We start from the raw sequence: 19,432 nt of genomic DNA on the forward strand, positions 1-19,432 counted from the left end.
AAAATGTGACAGAATGATCACTCGCTTATTCCCCTCACTGATTGCACTTCGTGCTAAATTGGTTTTTGATTCGGATATTGAGTTGCATCGGAAAAAGGACCAATCCAGTCACTGTACTTCCTTCTGACTAGACCTGCCCATGAGCGTTGCAACGAATCTCCCAATATACAAAGTGCCGTTTTGATCAACTTGGACCTTGGCTGCAGTTTGGGACAAGTACAGATCATGGCATTTGCAGTTCTGCCAGACTTTGAACGTTTGCCACAGAAACAGTAATTTTATCTGAGCATTGCAACACCTGTTGGAGGTCACAACTGCTGGCGGTCAGATTATTCACTTGAACACACAACCGTCAAGTGTCAAGGTCATGTTGTCCATTAAGCCACCTCCTTGCTGAATGATGTTGCGTATTTTGGGCCAGCTATCGGATTTGTGTCTGGAGATTCCAGGATTAGAGATGGGCTCATCTATTGTAATGCTGAGAGCCGCACAGCAATTATGATTTTCTTACTCATCAAGCACACCAGTTATTGCCCTCCACGTGCACCGTCACCCATTTCTGGACCAATAACCCTTGTTCACTGGCTTAGTTGGCAACCATGTCAAATAATTAATGTCATGTTATAATAAGCTGCACTGCTTAGCATTCATCTCTTATGCTTCAGATGGGCACACACAGCATGGGAAGAGAGAATTGGACGGGGAGAAATGGCTGGGATGGGGGCAGAGAGAGTGAGGGTGAAAAAGTGGTGCAAGTATGCAGAGGCGCAAAAGCAGCTAGCCAGACAGAATGGTGTCGAGACATTATGCAGGACAGCCTGCAAAGCCAAAATGAGTGGCACATGCTAGGGCGAGAGAGGAAGTCTGTGCTGGCAGAATTGTGTGACGCCTGATCTCCTTCTAAACGCTTGCCTGTTTCTCAGGGTTATAATTCAGGTGCACTCAATTAACACAGATCATGGATTCACCTAGAAAAATGCTGTATTGATCACATTGGCACAAGAAAGTTCTTTTATAATTGCTGATTCAGCCAACCGGCATCTCTTGCCAAACGCATAACAAACCTCTAGCATCAGTTGGGGAGATGGGAGTTAGAAAGGAGTGCAAGGAATCGTAGTGTTTCACTATCCCATGTAATTGTACCATGAATGGGTGAATGGGAGACTACAACCTCAGGAAGACCCTTGTGCCACACCAGTTTAGCAACCTCACCAGAGTGAACACCAGTGTCCATTTGCCAGGCTTGCCATTTACCATGCTGGTGATTATTTTTATTTTTTTAATTGGAAGGGTGTAAATATTTCCCACAAATATGCAATAGCAACCGACCATATTAAAGGAGTCTGAACCAACCAATGGGGGTTCAGGGGGTTTCTCCGCTGAGAACCTTTTTGAATAATGGGTTAAAATTGTGCCTTTTACAGCACACTTTATGTGAAAAATTGGGTAAAAGCCAGACCGTTTGTAATTGGTTTTGGAGGGTAACTCATGAAAAAATATAACAGATGCTCGTCACCAAAAGTGCACAGGATCATTTCCCAATGCATTTTCATTATGTCTCTGCCCATGATATATGCCTATATAAAAACATTTCCATGCTGGCTGCACCAATATATTCCAGTGTTCGCATATTATACTCCTGTTTGCTTTGCGCCCAATGCCTGTAATGATACTATAAGAAAACATGTCGACTATGGTTCTGCCAATATATGGCAATATCTCCACCTAAGAACATACTCCAGTTAACTTTGCCATTAAAATTGCCATGCCACAATATGAAAAGATGTCCAAAATGCTAGTCTAGCCATGTAATAACACTTCTCATGCTTGCTTTATCAAAGATGGGCAGTAAAAAATGTTGATTATGCCGTCCTATCCATCCCCCACTTCCTCACCCCCCCCAAACCAGAAGCCTGGCCTGGCCGGGCACAAGCACACAAGTGTAAACCGCACACAAGTGTAAACCACAAACAATGGTCACTTGCTTTTTCACACAGCAGTCACTGACAGAACCATACACAATCTACTTGCTCATTCCTTCTCCCAAGCACCCACCCGTGCATCATACACTCATTCATTCAAACATCCACACATGCATAATGTAGATATTTCTTACCTTCAGCTGTGATCTGGACACTGCTCTTTGCCACGCGCTAGCCTCCAGGAAAACAGGGAAGTCCTCAAGCTCCTGTGCTACAGGAACCCGGAAGCAAAGAGCAATCCCTGGTTTATGCCCCTGCATACAGGAGCCAGAGGGCTACCATGTTATCTCCCAGTAGTGCCTCACACACATTCAGAGGTGCAGTTCTCCAGGCAGCATCCCCAGTGGGCCATACAAGGCTGGGGATGCAAAACACTCCCAGCCTTGCACGGTCCATTTGACATGCATGCTGGGGGAGAAAAACTGTCAAAGGGAACCAATGTTTCCCTTTGACAGCTTAAGCCAGCACAGGGAGTTCTGCCTCAGTTGCAGAAAGCAGCTGAGGGAGCACTTATTGTTTACACTGGGTGGCTTGGTTCCTCCATAATGGGAGAGCGTACTGCCAGGTCGGCACCCACTCTCTTATTATGGATGAGCCACCGCTCGAACCTGCTTCATGTGCCAATAGCCTACGAAACTTCCTCTTCCAACTTTTGCCTCGAGTGTGCTAGAGTGGAACTGGTGAGTGTTTAAGCCTAATGTTGGTGCCCCCGCCATCTTGCCCCCATCCACCTTTTCTTAGCCCCACATCCACCTATTTTGTCCCCTGCAACCCCTTCAGCTCCCCGCTTCCTGGTCTCGGGTCTCCCGCCTCCCGCCCCGCCCACCGTGCCCTGATTGGCCAGCAGGCCATGTGTTTGTGGACTAAGAGTCCTGTTCTTCCCCAAAGGCCCCATTTGCCTCGAGTGTGCTAGAGTGGAACTGGTGAGTGTTTAAGCCTAATTTTGGTGCCCCCCCGCCATCTTGCCCCCATCCACCTTTTCTTAGCCACACATCCACCTATTTTGTCCCCTGCAACCCCTCCAGCCCCATGCTTCCTGGTCTCGGGTCTCCCGCCTCCCAACCCTCCCACCGTGCCCTGATTGGCCAGCAGGCCGTGTGTTTGTGGACTAATAGTCCCGTTCTTCCCCAAAGGCCCCATTCGCCTCGAGTGTGCTAGAGTTGAACTGGTGAGTGTTTAAGCCTAATTTTGGTGCCCCCCCACCATCTTGCCCCCATCCACCTTTTCTTAGCCCCACATCCACCTATTTTGTCCCCTGCAACCCCTCCAGCTCCCCGCTTCCTGGTCTCGGGTCTCCCGCCTCCCAACCCACCCACCGTGCCCTGATTGGTCGCTTGACCACCCCACCAAGGCCATTAACAAACAACCTAGGGCAGCCCTCTACCCGTGCAGCCCCACCGCTAAGGACCCCATTGCAAAGGACGACTCCAACGAGACAGCTCCAGATCGTATCTGCAGGTATCCGCAGGAGGAGCAAGAAGCCAACAATAAGTAAGTGTGGCAAGGGCAGGGACTGAAGCAACTACTTCACGCCATACTACCCTACCACTCATACGCCGAAAGCTAAAACGTTGTAATCTCTCCCATCTGTAGTTTAACTGCATATAGAAGTGTGCCTAAAAGAGTTTCCCTAGATAGCCTCTCTGTGCTCAGTTGAATCTAGAAGTGTTCATAATAGCATGCCCTGGTTGAATTTATAATTGTGCCTAAATATCCCCTCTCTGCATAGGGTTGGTTCTGTCTCCTAATTGCATTGTATGTTGTTTAAACTGCACTGATAGGCCCCTCTCCCACTATACAGGTCTCTCAAATTTAGCAGGGGCTCTGTCTCCACATTGCATTGTATGATGCTTATATTGCTCTGATAGGCCTCTCAAATTTAGCAGGGGTTGTGTCTCCAAATTGCATTGCATGATCTTTAGATTGCACTGATGGGCCTCTCTCCCACTATACAGGTCTCTCAAATCTAGCAGGGGCTCCGTTCCCAAACTGCATTATATGAGGTTCAGATTGCACTGATGGGCCTCTCTCCCACTATACGGGTCTCTCAAATTTAGCAGGGGTTCTGTCTCCTAATTGCATTGTATGATGTTCAGGTTGCACTGATAGGCCTCTCAACCCACTATACAAGTCTCTCAAATTTAGCAGGGGTTCTGTCTCCTAATTGCATTGTATGATGTTTAGGTTGCACTGATAGGCCTCTCTCCCACTATACAGGTCTCTCAAATTTAGCAGTGGCTCTGTCCCCAAACTGCATTATATGAGGTTTAGATTGCACTGATAGGCCTCTCCCCCACTGTGCGGGTCTCTCATATTTAGCAGGGGTTCTGTCTCCTAATTGCATTGTATGATGGTTAGGTTGCACTGATAGGCCTCTCTCCCACTATACAGGTCTCTCAAATTTAGCAGGGGCTCTCTCCCCAAATTGCGTGTAGGATGTTTGAATTGCACTGATAGGCCTCTCTCCCACTGCGCGGGTCTCAAGTTTAACAGGGGCTCCGTCTCCAAACTGCACTGTGTGGTGTTTAGATTGCGCTGGTGGACGTCTCTCCCCACTGTGCAGGTCTCTCAAACTTAGCAGGAGCCTTGTCTCCAAACGGCACTGTATGATGCTTAGATTGCACTGATAGGACTCTCACCCACTATACAGATCCCTCAAATAATCTAACTGCGCTTAGTTCAGTACACTACCAATCCCGGAAACCCACCACTACCTAACCCAACTAAATCCCATACCAGCAGACCGTTAACACCCTGACCTCCCCCCACCGACGGTGCACCCTTAGGAAATATACCCCACCCACCGACAGAAAACAACACTGAGCCAGAGAGCACCCCAGCGTATCCAGAGAAGGAAAACCGAGGTCACTGCGACCGCACAGCACAGCATAGAGGACCAACTAGCATACCACGCCTGCACCTAGACTGGAAAATGGCCCGTACCAGAAAAGGACGCTGAGAAAGAGAACAAGATCGTGCAACAAGAGACGCGAACACACAACACCGACAGAACCCACAAGAAACAGCCCCATTGGAAGAAAACAAGCCTAAAACAGCCACAACCGGAACAAAATCCACAAGAGAAAATACCTTATACCTCACACCTTACCTCGCAACAACCACGGTACATCGACACCCCAACACGGAAACCTCGAAACATGCAAAAAATGTCCTGATACATGCGGAAAAAAGACGGGGGCACTCAACAAGAGAGTGGGAGGGCTCCGACCCCATTACCCCTTACATTACAAGAACAGAGGGGCAACATCGATTTCCACTACATCCCGAAGTAGCAACAACCAGAAACGCCACCTCCCACCCAACAATCGGACCCAATGAAGAAACCACTGCTGATCTTCAGCCGAGTAGCATCACAGCAGAAACACCAAGACTAATCAACCCTGTTATCAACTTACTAGACCGCTTCAATGAAGAAGCAGCTGTCGCCGTTCTTCATCCTACCGACATCAATGCGGAAACTCCCCGAACAGACAATTACAAGCCCGAGCAACAAATAACCTCAAAACAAAATCTCACCCAGAGAATCCACTGTAATCTAATAAACGCAAGGTCAATGTCCAAACACTCAACGGAAATATACGACCTCCTGTCAGAAGGAGGCATAGACATCCTATTTGTAACCCGAAACATGGCTAGACGACAACTACAAGATCACCCTCAACAACTGCCTGCCTGAAGACTTCAAATGCATCCAAATAAACAGAAAATCCAAAAGAGGGGGGGGGGGACTAGCGATCATCCACAAGGAACAACTGGCCTTCAAAATGGAAGAACCATTAAACATCGATAAATGCGAGTCCTTAATACTATGACTTTCAGTAAACCCCAAAACCAACCTGAAATTCATACTGATATACAGACCACCAACCTACGATGTGACTTTCGTAGACGCCTTCATGGAAGCAATCACTACCCTAGCCATCAAGTACAATCATCTGATCATCCTTGGAAATTTCAACATCTGGTTCGATGAAGAAACCACAACCACACAAAAATCCTTAACCGCCCAACCAGCAGCCATGAACCTACAACAACTAGTCAAAGGAGCAACCCACTCAGCAGGGCACACACTTGAGGCAATCTTCGCCAACAAGGATCTCATCACCACGGCACCCCCAATTCAAATACTTTGGAGCGACCACCTCATTATTCCGTTTGTAATCACAACGGCCGCTCCGACAAAAAAGCAACACGAAAAGCAACCCATCATGATGAGAAGAAATTGGGGAACCATAAAAAACTCCCACCTAACCGAGCTCCTAGAACTCAGCAATCAACAAGCATCAACCATGGAAGAAGCAGACCTAGACAAAAAAGTTGCCCTACTTCATACATGGATCGCAACAAGAGTTGACGACAACGCCAAAGAAAAGCCCTTCACCCCATCACGCAAGAAAACTACAGCAAAATGGTTCACCCCACTACTCAAAGCCATGAAAAGAAAAAAACGAAAACTAGAATCTGAATGGAGGAACAACACCGCAAACAAATTTAAATTCCTACAACAGATCCGCGCATATAAAAAGGAAATACAAAAAGCGAAGAGGAAACATTACGACAACCGAATCGTCATAGCACCAAACGCTCAAAAAGAACTATTCAAAATCATAAACGAAATAAAAAACCACCGGCCTGCAACAACACGCCAATCCCATCGACAAAACTTTGCGAGGATCTCGGAGACCACTTCAAAAACAAAATAACCTCCATCCAACACACCATACAAAACAGACCAAGCGTTCACGGCTCAAACCCCACCAGCACAGATGAGGAACATGAACATACAAACAAGCTACGAAACTTCCCAGAAATACCAGTTGAGGCTTTCATCAAATTGGTAAACCAAAGCAACAAATCGGGCTCTCCTGAAGACCCTTGCCCCCCGGACATATACAAAACAATTCTCAAACAAGGAACCCCCATGGAATACCACAGGAACCTCCTCAACCTCTGAATCTCAACAGGTAAAGTACCACAGGCCTTCAAATCGGCATACATCAAGCCGCTACTCAAAGACACAACAGGAAATGTAGAGGACTTATCCAACTACAGACCCATCTCCAACATACCCTACACAGCCAAACTGCTAGAAAGGTACGTCTACCAAATAACCCAAGAATTCATACAAGAGCACTGCCTACTAGACCAGGCACACGTTGGCTTCGGACCTATGAGAGGAACAGAATCGGCTCTCCTCTCAATATAGGACGACCTAAAAACAAACACAGACTCAGACAACAGCACCACCCTGATACTCCTTGATCTGTCTGCAGACTTTGACACTGTCAACCACGCCATCCTCGTAAAGAGATTAGAAGGACTAGGGATAACATAAACTGCCCTACTATGGATCAAATCCTTCCTAACAAACAGAACAGAAACAATATGGATGAAACCTTGTAAATCCAAACCCAGAGTCTCCACGTGCGGAGTACCACAAGGATCATCCTTCCCCGCTTCTATTCAACATCTACATGTACCTACTAATCAAACTTGTCAAAAAACACGGCCTCACATGCTACAACTACGCCGACGATACTCAAATAATCTTCAACATACAAGACACCCGAGAAGAAAACACCACACTAGAGAATTGCCTTCGTGACATATTCAACTGGATGAACCTCAACCATCTCAAAATCAACCCAGGCAAAACAGAGATAATGATTGTTTCAAAAAAGGGAGGAGACATCAACTACATCCCCTGGCCAAGAGAGCTCAGCACCACACCAGAACCATCATCAACTGTAAAAAACCTAGGGGTCCTGTTGGATAACAACCTCACTCTGGAGCCACAAGTAAACTCTGTAATCAAGAAATGTTTCTTCCTCCTGCGAGCAGCATAAAGGATCCTACCGTTCCTGTCATTCGCCAACAAAACACTTACCATCATCGCTCTGATCATGTCCAGAGTAGACTATGCCAATAGCCTATACCTGGGCATACCCGAACGACTTCTAAAAAAACTGCAGCGCATACAAAATGCAGCAGCCAGACTCCTCCTCAAGCTACCCAGAAGAGAACACATCACACCCACGCTAAAAATACTACACTGGCTACCAATGAAACAACGGATAAAGTTCAAGGCCATGTGCATCACGCACAGAGCAATACACAAACAAGGCGCAGAATTCCTAAGCGACAAACTACGCCTACACCAACCGACAAGAACACTAAGATCAAGCACCATCATACGCCTGGAACCAAAACCCTGCAACAGAAAAAAAATTGGAGGATCATCTTTCTCTCACCAGGCACCCAAAACCTGGAATGACCTACCTAAGAATATACGGAATACACCAAAACACCTAGCATTCAGGAAACTCCTCAAATCATGGCTCCTCAAAACGTAACCACAATGGAGACGCACTAGAATGCCCAGACATTAAAACAATGACGAAAATAACTCCAACCTCGACCGCTCTCAAATTGGACAAACACTCAAACCAAAGAACCAACCATTCGACAGAGCATAAGATATCATGGAAAATAGCCACAAAGGAAGGCAGCAGAGACTGACTACATACCAAGACCCAGACGAAAGCCCCAAGTGACACTCGTACGTACCGGACGAACATATCCAGACCGGCAGACGCATCTAGATAGACGTTGGCCTGCGTCGCACCTGGATAGGATGGATTGAAGGATAACATGCCGCGCCTAGGAAAAACGTGAATGCTAACATGTGCCACACCTAGAGTTGTGAACACCAGCCTGCGTGGCGCTCAGTTGGAGTTGTGAATGTTAGCATGCCCACACCTGGACGGGTCGCTAGACACTAGCCTGCGCCGCATCTTGATGGGGTGTGAGGGTTGGCAAGACCACACCTGGATGGAGTCCTAAACATTGGCCTGCACCGCGTCTAGATGGGAATGTGAGGGCCGACAGGTGCCACACTATGACAGAACTATAAATGTTAGCATGGTAAAGGTCAGGTAACCCACTAACCAATATAAGCTCAAACTCTGCATACTTATCTCACTCAAAAAACTCTCACAACCATCTCTCGTACAACAAGCCGCACGCACTTCACAACACTGCAACAACACATAAGCCAGAACAGCACACGCGGACTGACTCCGATCCGATACCCGCACCAAATCTCAGCACCCGGTGTATACTGAGTTGAAGCTGCCAACAGAACACCACTCCTCTCACTATCCTACTCCCTTCTTCACCTTACTAACCCATCCCACCTTTATCGTTTACAGATCCGCCTGAGCGCCTGGGGACCAATTCTGTTGGTGACGGTGCACGGTACAAATACCTTTAACATTTAGCATGCCCAATCAGCCAGGCAACTAGGAAACGGTATCCACCTGTTATCCCCTGTGCCTAGCTCACACTCCCCTTCAATACAAACGAGCCCAATGCAACGTTCATCACGACTGTTCCTGGTCACAGTGAGTATCGAGCAACGTTTTTATTTGCCACCTGCACATCCATGACAGAGGTGCGTGCAGTGGGGATGGGATTGGTTCGAGTACGAATGACTGACCCTTAACATAGCTGACAATATTTCTCTCTGCCCCCCCCCCCCTCCAGTATGCAATTAAACCTTGAACTGCCACGGATCTACACACTTGACTGCACTTTCCAGGTAATTCTCCCTTTTCACCCCCTGCACATTGTTTCCTTCCTCCCGCCCCCTACGCTCCTTTTCTCCTGTTTCTGTATAGTCCCCTTGTTTGAATCCTCATCGCATCGGACGTCAGACCCACCCAGTGAAATCCTCCATATGCACGTCTCTTCTCCCCTATAAGCATATTCATTTATTAGGCTTTTGGTGGTCGAATGAACACAAATGACCTTTTCAAAATGTCCCCTCAGCAGTGACAATCGCTGGCTTCCTTGGACCTCTATTTATCCGCATGGTCACATACTGGCACTTTACTGCACATGCACGCCTCTAATTAACTGGCTAAATCAAACATCAGCCTCTTTTGGAAATAAGTGCCCTTTAATTTGGTGGTTTTCATGTTTGGGCTTTATTTTAATCCTCCTATTTCTTTCAAATATGAATACTCGTATTGAAGGTCTTGCCATTATATGCTGGGAGCTGGCACTGTTTGCCAGACCATGTCTTTAGATGCCATGTATAGCCAATAAATGGCAGGTATTGATTGTTTCTGCCAGGTACACTCCATTTGGCAGGCATCAGTATTGGGATCATATGCCCCAGTTCCCACTTCTTTTGCCAGCCATTCGTATTCCAGACTTGCTACCGCCATCATTTTGCATAGCCTTCATCCCGCCGAGGACTTCCAGACCATAATGCAGGCCCTTGCGGTCTCCCACATTACTGGGAGAAATGCCCTCATGATGGAGCTCCAAGCTGCTTACTTGGCTCCCCTAAAAGCAGTCCACCACGCTACAGTACATGTTGTTACGGGTGCATGGAAATTTGACTGAATCACCCCCGTACTACACAAACTACATTGGCTTCCTCTCCAGGCAAGGATACTATTGAAGACTGCATGCATCATCAACAAAGCAGTCACAAGTAGCAAAATAGCATACCTGGCGGTTAAGCTCCACATGTCTGGCGCCACATGCTCGTAGAGCAGCAAATTTACCAACTTGAATCACAACTCGTCTGCAAAGGACCCGCAAACAATCCTCTTGTCACGCACCAACCGTCTGGAATTGGATCCCAGCGTGGGCTTGCATGCCCCCACAATTCTCCAACTTTGTAAATCTCTTGTAACATGGCTTTTTCAACAACGCCTGACCAAGGATTAATTCCAATGGACGCACATACCGACGCACCGACCTCCACTCCTAGTCTTGCACTACTGTTAAGATGGAAGCTCAAACACCGGCTACCCACACTCTGCACAGCGATCTGCTGCTCTCTAGCTAGGTTTGCACTTTGTAAAATAAAAAACAGATTGCCACCATATGGGCGGCTTCTTCTATCATTTGAGAGATTCTGATATCCTGTGTCATGATCTCATACGACATGCAAGGCTTTGCGATCATATGCCCAGGTAGTCGCCCCATTTTCCAAGTGTCGCCATTTTCCCAGATGCTCTTGTAATCTACTAATCGGGCTCATCGGAAAAAATAAACCGTACCACCTAGCAATGCTGAAAATCCTATATAAATAACGGGTTTCCAAAGTTACTTAGTCGTGCTCTTTAGCAGTTTCGATACAAAAAGTACAAACCATCTTGTGTGCGGTCGAATGCAGTCACAGTAGATGGAACTTCATCTGTGGAAATCCCAGACTCCCGATTTATTCGCTTTCTAGTTTCTAGAACCATTCCCTTTGAAAACGGACATTTTCAGTCCAGAATAATACTTTTAATTGGATCATCCAGCATTTTAATTGTCAACATGGAATGCTGGCCTTAACCAAATTGCGTTACTCTTAGCAAAAGTAATCGCAGACCATGACTGGCAACCAAGACCTGCGTGTACTCCTTATAAACCATGCCTTCCCACATGGCTAATTATCCTCCCAGTACCCGCAAGCTTGTACAAGGCTTCAGTGCTAAAAATTGAAAAAATGTATTCCAGTAACCTCTGGCCCACCTCGTGGAGGTGAATGGGAGTGTGGGTAGAGGGTTATGTGGGCTGGGTTTGAGGGGCGGAGACTCAGCCCAAGTCGCCACAGCACCCCATCTCTTCTCGGAACCCAATCCTAGCGATTTGCATAAAAGCAAAGAGCATTTTGGGAACATACAAATGACCACATTTTGCTGTTGAAATGTGTCTGTGATGGTCATTCAGTAAGAACCCCTTTGATTAAGTAATGCAAAGTAGTTGAATTGATTTTTTTCATTTGTCTCAGTTCTCACCCTAAAAGGAAAATGTCTTTAAATTGCAATACATATACCCAGCTTGTCAACGGGATGAGACTGGGACTGTTTCAGTAGGAACTCAAAAGTCAAAGGTTGAACATTGTCTTGCTTGGGCCTGGTCTCCCGCAGCTGGCTTCAATGAAAGAGCACAGCCCCACGATCCCCCATCCCCACTCTGTCTTAAGAGCAGATATTGGGAATTGCTGTCCTAGCTAGTGGTTCAGGCTTTGGGACTGAACCACGCTCCAGGGGCGCCTCCAAGGGTGAGCAAGGGGGGAAACATCCGCCCTTATAAAAACGCTGGCCCCCCCACCGGCCCATTTGTGTTTGTTTTGGTGTGCCACCACAAGAGTTCCAGTGTGGCCACCCCTATGCAAAATGTCTGGGGGCGCCCCGCTCGGCAAGACAAACTTTGCTGAGGTGATACTCTTTGTCGTTCCGGGCCATTTCTTACCCTCCGTGGCATGTGATTACTGCAGCGGTGTAATGGGAACACGTCATTACTGTAGCAACCTAGCTCTACCCGTAGCACCCACACCTGATGCCATTCCTTGTGCATATGGCATCAGGGGGCATGTACCCATCAATGATCCCGGTGACAAAGTACTCCCTAAGCAAAGTGCCGTTTTATCACTGTGCCCGGGAAAGGGCCTGCAGCCATTTTCCGGGCATTACAAGTTGCGTTCCAGGCCCTGGGGTCATGCACCAATAAGTGTCCCTGCCCATCGGAGGCAGAACACACTTAAATCTCATTTTCCAATGTTATGTTGTTTTCAGTGTGGACAGCAGTATTATGCAAACTAAATCTACTTTTGTATATGATGACTTTGAAAATATGTCTAGAATAAATCGACCTGTGTAGGAAAAAAATTATTGCTAATGGAAGAATGTCAGGGTGACTAGAGGGACTGCTCTGGTTAAGTGGGAGGACTTTAAGAGCTAATAACTTTGGAAGTAATGGTGGAGTCCTGCCACGTACATTTAACTCTTTACATACACATTCCCTGAAAAGACTTTCTATTTTTCATGCTTTGTATTGCTATAGAAAGAACTGTTTCTGGCTTTCAATCAAAGTATAAGAGCAAAAACAATATATTGAGTATACATAGCTTTTTATTATTTAGCAAGTGTTTAAATTGCAGATACTTCCCAACACTTTGCTTTTTTAAGTTCTGCATTTATGTTGTATTCAAACTGGTGAGTAATCAAAAGAGATATACTTGGTACAAAGCCAAGTAAACAAAACGGATACAAATATATACAAACATGCAAATCATTTGCTGGACAGTGTAAACCGTTTCAGTGAACCTTTTTTACAAAACAAGTTTTTTTACAATCAGAACAATACAAGGCAAAACAGTACTAAGTACAGTGGCAGTCATATTCAAAGATTGTCATTCAGTCATTGAAATTTAAAAGGGCACTGGGTAGTCGAGGGTGTTTTTTGACAAGCGGAGGGATGACCTAGTCATCGGTCGGAAGAATGTCAGCACGCAGGATTTTACAGGTGTTGGAAAAAAGATTTGTCGATGTCCAGACACTGTAGGGTGATTTGTAACCGATAGACAATAGTTTGTGTTTGCACTTTGTTTCAGGCTTAAAAAAGCTCTACGAGCTCTACAAGTAGTAGTGTGTCATTGTATGGCACCTTTCACCATTGGTATAGACACAAGGCATTGCAGGTTGAACGTCACCAAGGGGCCGGAGACCAGGCAGGTATGGGAAGAAATTGGAGGCGGTGCTAGTATGCCTGTGTGCATATTGGCCAGAGCTTAAGATATGAGGGGTGGCCAAGTCCCATGTCAAGCTGGCATGTGGATGGGTGATGATAGGTGGACTTGAGTGGGTGACGGAGAATGGATTTATAACATAACTCGTTAGTCTTTAAGGCCAACACCTGCGTGCATTCTGCACGTTCTTATGCCAGAAAACCATGATGGTTCCCCTGAAATGCACTGGCAGATAAACCTGCTAGAAAGTGGCCCAGTAGAGATGCATCTAATACCTTATAATGGGTTCAAACAAAAGAATTGCGGGAATTGTATGTTGTCTTTTTAATTGACAGGCTTGAGTTATAAGGTTAATAATGGGGAGGGGCTTTCCTCTATGCTTTCTTATTCTCGTCGTTCTAGTTTTCAGTTCACTCAGTTTTATTAATAAACCAATACAAAAAGGAATTTGTGAGTATCTGCGACAAGGCCTCTCACCTCATCTGTAGCTTGGTTTAAACTCTTACAAACTTAATGTCCCAATTACTTAAGGGTAATCTTCATTACTCGCAGTCTAGGCTTCATTGTTGCAGTCCTCCCTCTGATGTGATGTGACGGGTGCTTCACGTGCCACTTAAAAAAAAGGTTTTTATCTTACTAGTTACATCCGGGTGTCCACCGGTCTCTGGCCACCTCGTCTGTAACAGAGAGGCGTACAAGAGAACATTTTCCAGCCCCTACTTAAAACCCAGCAAACCTAACACCATTGGGTAAACCTAGGGAGAACACAGTGCAAAGCTTAGAATGTATCAAAAGCATGCATCACTTTGCCCAGACCGGGGGTCTGTAACCTGTTGGGTTTTGAGTTACTTTGGACTACAATTCCCAACAGTCCTAGGGCATAGTCAGTGGTGAGGAATCATGCGAGTCGTAGTCCAAAGCATCTGAAGAGACGCAGGTTGCAAACCCTCTGAAATCATTATCTCATATCCTGTCAAATGTTCTGGACAGTGTCGCATGTCCAATGTTCTTTCCAAAGTCGTCTTTGCCAAGTATCCCCTGACATTGAGAACCCACATTATTCTTTGTGCACCCGACTGGCCTTCGATTTGAGGGATATTTTGAGTTTCGCACCAGTGTGGAGCAGCTGGAAGCTTATCGGTGGGCTGTTATGCCGTGGATGCTGTGTACTTCTGAAGCCCCTTTCCATACTTTGCACAGGGTGGAATTTACGTTGGGAGGGTGGTCCTCATTATGATCTGATCCGCTGACTTTAATCTTAATTGTATTGCTCGAGCTTGGTAGGATGCAAGTCCAGACCTTGATCAAATCTCCTTTCTGCAGTCCTCACATTCTATTGCAGGTTTATACCAGCTTTCCCATATGTCTCATGATCACCTTTAATTCAACTCCATAAATGCCTAAATATTCATTTTCAGTTCGAAATGTAATATTTGATCCATTGTACTGATGTCTTTGTTGCATTTCCTTGAACCTACAGTTCTCCAGAGCCGCCGCCAGAAGGAACAGACAGCATCAAGGCTGGAAAACATGGCGCTTCTTCCTCCCGAGGCAGAGGAAAGTCCATGGAAGAAATTGGGACTGCAAATATTGTCAGAATTCCAACGTTAAGCCACAGCACAGACCAGCTACACTGCATGCAGCACTTGGAGCTGTCGCCAGTGCATGGCCCTCCATGGGGCGAACCAGCTGCAGCAGATGAGAACCAGCAAAGCAATCCATTGCACAGTCCGGAAAGGCAAACGGGGATCCTGCCCAAGCAGACCAACAGCAAAGACCTTGTGGGACTCCGTGGATGGGAATCAAGAACCTCCGCTTTTCAAAGGTACTCGCAGACAGTGCAGCCTCGCGGCACGTTGAGTGCTGACAGTTCCTGCGCCCCATCAGCTGCACGTCCGCTGGAGGACCCAGAACTAGTGCTACGGAGTCCAGACCCGAGTGTGACGCCCATATCTCTTGCGCAAGAAGATGACGTTTTCCTCAAAGACTTCTCGCCCAGTAGGGAGGACGCCTCTCTCGGGGCATCCTCGTTCCCACAGGTAGATGCTGCTGAAGTGTGTTCCGTGAGGGAGGAGCCGCAGCTGCTGCCCCGCGTCCTGCTACCTTGTCTCGTTCCCTCCAGTGAGGAATGGGCTGCTGCTGAGCACTCACTGAGGTAACCTTGAATCCACTTTCTGATCATGCTTGGTTAGGCCTCTTGTTCGTTGTGTTCCAAAACTACATGGCGAGGCTCACGCCATTCTTACTTTAGCAAGTTGCTTTTTTGGTTGAACAATCCGTTGAAGTGTCATTTAGTGTATGCATAACATATTCAAATTCACAGGTTATATTTTAACATCTGTAAAGTAGACCCGCTTTCCTTTGCTGGTGACGGCATCAAGAGACCGCGTTTCTGCACCTTAGTTTGCAGGCCCCTATTACAGCAAAAAAGGTGCAAATCAACAGAGGGGTTTGATTAAACCAAGCTTCCCCTTAAGCACTCCTTTGAAAGAGGCTCTTTTGCATCCAGATATTTTGCTTGTGGGACAAGTTGGGCGATCCGCAAAATCAGGGACGGCTATTTGGTAGTTGGACGTTGCTTTTATGAATACCAAATATTGGTGATCATGAGTTGCAGGTAGTGAGTCCAAAACCCTGGGCTGTTTTGTTTCCAATTTGGTGAGCACAGAATAGAGTAACAAGAATTGTGCTGTATGTTCTCAGTAGCTGTAACTATTTGTCTTTGCTTTCTCTCATTTTTACCTGTGATTATTTTCCAAAAGATGTTCTTATTTATTTTCTATGTACTGAATGATAGTAGAGCACTTTTGTTTTCTTTTCTGTCTTTTTCTCCGATAAGTCCTTGTTCAATTTAGGTTTGGCCTATGGTAAGTCTCAACTCAGTTCATGAAATGTTTATTAGTCATCCTTTTTTGAATGGGAGAAAATAATATATAATAATTTGTGGCAGGTAAATTGCCTTCAAGATGGAATTGGGAATACAGAAAAAATACACGTGCAACATGTTGCTGTGCAGTCCCCTTTGTAATGCAGTCAACTGAGACATTAAATTGCTGACCGCTGCTTCTTTGACAGCCTCCTGTTTTGGTGTTTGCCATGGACAAGGAGGAGGGGCTCCTCAGCAGCCATTTTAAAGTGTATTTATTTTTAAATTGTGAAACGGCCTCTGTGCCATTTCACAATTTAAAATAATGCATATGGGCACAGCGGGAAGAATGCCAGGCCAGGGAGCTAGAATGTATAATGCCTGAGGTTGGGGGTCTTTACTGCCAGGAAATCGTGACATGGGCCTCTATCTTGGGCCCAGAGCCATTACCTGGTAACAAAGCCCGACACCCTGGTGGTTATGCTTAGTTGTTGCATTCACCCCACCGCTGCCGCTTGCAATGCATTTCATACACCAACCAACCACTTCACAAAGTATTATTTCTTTGTGCTTTGACTGCATGTGGCATGCATTTTCCTCAAATTATGGGCCCATGTCTTAGACAATCTGTGAAAAGGGTTCTCTCAAAATGGCCACCCCATCCCCTTCGCCCATCTTTGGATTTTGTGATGAAGTCCCAAATGATAGGCTGGTTGATGTGAATTGGTTGACCAAGGGGCGAAGGCCCCACCCTGCGCACCATGATATAAGGCCTGGATAAGATGGTCAGAGGAACACCTTATGGTTCCCAGCCCACCACCAGCCTTAAGGAAATCCACTCTGCACCAGCTCTTAGGGGAACCAGCAGCCAGGCAGGACAAGTGGCACCTAGAATAATGTGGAGGCAGGATTAGTGTGGGGAACCTTGGGCTCAAGTATAAGGGGATGATCCGGCAGGAATAAAAGGACTAAAATGACTACAGAGGCACAATCCATGAGGGAGGGAGTCGAGCAGCAACTCCTTGGAAAATCACCAAAATTAAGTTGGGTGCAACATGAGAACCACTCGCACTTAAATTCCCGTAACACAAATCCATTCCTTACATCCACCGACCTAGAAAACCTGTAACTTGAGTGCATGTGCCTATTTGTCATGTCCTACTCCAGAGACCAGTTGCTTCAATCAGTTGCCAAAGCTGAATGACTCGTGTTCATAGGAGGGGAGAATATGTGCAGACCATCCTTGGACTCCCATGGACATCTGTGGTTCATAAACCATAACCACATTTTGAGAATGCAGCAACGGAGATGGCCAGCAGAATGTTTGACATGAAGAGAACACACATACATCTTGGAAAACCAGAATAGTGTCTGTTGGTTTGATTGGAAAAGTCAGCAGTCGGCCGCCTACTGGCACACCAAACACATCATGCCTTCCTGTGGTCCTGCAGACCAGCTATTCGTGGAGATTGAGGATAATCATCAAAGAGCCATTGGACTACACTGTGCAGATCTAAGAGGCAAGGTGGTGAATGATCCTTATGAAGACTCAACACGTTATCCCATGTGCAACTGTGGGCAGCAAGGGAGAATAGCTGATGAGACAAATATAGATTTGATGAACCAATCATCACGCACAGCTGAACCAGGTTCATCAGGGTCAGCACACGTATTTAAGAGCTGAGATGGCTTAAGCCAAGTGGAGTCGAAGTGGAGTCGGGGCAGAAACAAAGCTGCAATCTGGAGCGGTGATGATGCTGGAATGCAGAGCGATTTTTAAACAACTGAAGAAAGGGCTACGGGGAGGCGAGTGAAAGTGATGAAGTAATGGGGAAAAGGCGAGAGATTGCTTGCAAGGTGCAGGTGGAAAAGAGTTGGCAAGCGTTACACAGGGCGGAGGAGAGATGGAACAGAGCAGGCTGGAAATAAGGCACTGGAACAACAGAAGACGAGAGGAAGAGTAACAAAGGATGGGGTAGTATTTACAAAAAAAGAAATCACATAGTGACTGAATGAGGGATGAGGAAAGATCTCTAGTAAGAGCAGAGGAGAGCCATTAGTAAAGGAAGAGCATGAGGGGGAAATTACCAAAGGAGTAAGCCTTGTGGAGGTCCTGGAGGAGTTGGAAAAGTAGGGGGAAAGAGATGGGAGGCATCTGGAGAAAGGGGAAGGAGGTCATGAAAGTCGAAGAGTGTGAAGTGAGTATGGGCCGGAAGCTAAGGAGGGAAGTGAAGTGGACCCAGCCATTCTAGGGTGTCGAGGAAATCGGAGAGATTTGGAAGAGAGAGGGAGTGCCAGCAAGGCCGGTAGAAGGAGCGGGTGCCAATGCCAGAAGGGACTTAACGGTTAGGGTGCCTACCACCCCAGTCTTGGGGCAGACTTTGACAAAATCCGCCAATGGCACCCTGGACCAGCACCTTTCCATAGCTGGGCTGAGAGAGGTCGGGCACAACTATGTACACATATGGTATAAGAGAGAGAAAAGTTTGGCTTACAATCCAGCCTTAGATAGTGTGCAGGGGACAGGATTTCCCAAATGGGGAACCTTTTCTCTCTTTTTTATATATAACCCGTATGCCAGGGCTGAAGTTTGCTCCCCTGCACCTTAACCCCCATTACCTGCATTCTTTATTTTGACAAGATTCTCCAGATTGAATATTTTTTTTTTTTTACATAAACACACCACCCTTAATACAGGTGTGCTTAGTGTTAGTATTTTGCACACATGGTATAAGACCCAGGGGACCCTCAATCCCTAACTGGTGGAATTTTCCATAGCATAACAAAACATTAAGGGTGCAACCACTCAGCCGACCAAGAGGTCCAGGGGCACTTAGACCCCATGCTGCAAGTAACATTTACTTGAACCCCAGATAGTGGAGCCAAGGAGGGGAGAAGGATGGGCTAGCAGACTATGGTGTTTAGGCCAGAATTGCTAATCTTGATTTCCTTGCTGGTGCCTAGCGATAAGAAAAATCAAAGTCAGAAATGGGGTCCTGTACTTTATTTAAACCCTCCTCCCCCCTC

General features: G+C 46.4%; 1 protein-coding gene across 4 annotated transcripts in view; it reads left to right on the forward strand.

The window, feature by feature from the left end:
* SHROOM1 (shroom family member 1) overlaps positions 1 to 19,432 on the forward strand; it is a 439,332-nt gene that overhangs the window by 361,307 nt on the left and 58,593 nt on the right. For all 4 annotated transcript variants that reach the window (XM_069652491.1, XM_069652493.1, XM_069652492.1 and 1 more), the window contains exon 4: positions 15,020 to 15,694. In XM_069652491.1, the coding sequence (XP_069508592.1) occupies positions 15,020 to 15,694 (675 nt within the window). The remainder of the gene's footprint in view (positions 1 to 15,019; positions 15,695 to 19,432) is intronic.

The sequence above is a fragment of the Ambystoma mexicanum genome, chromosome 3p (genome assembly GCF_040938575.1).
Source record: "Ambystoma mexicanum isolate Mex_15411 chromosome 3p, UKY_AmexF1_1, whole genome shotgun sequence".
NCBI classification, from domain to species: Eukaryota; Metazoa; Chordata; class Amphibia; order Caudata; family Ambystomatidae; genus Ambystoma; species Ambystoma mexicanum.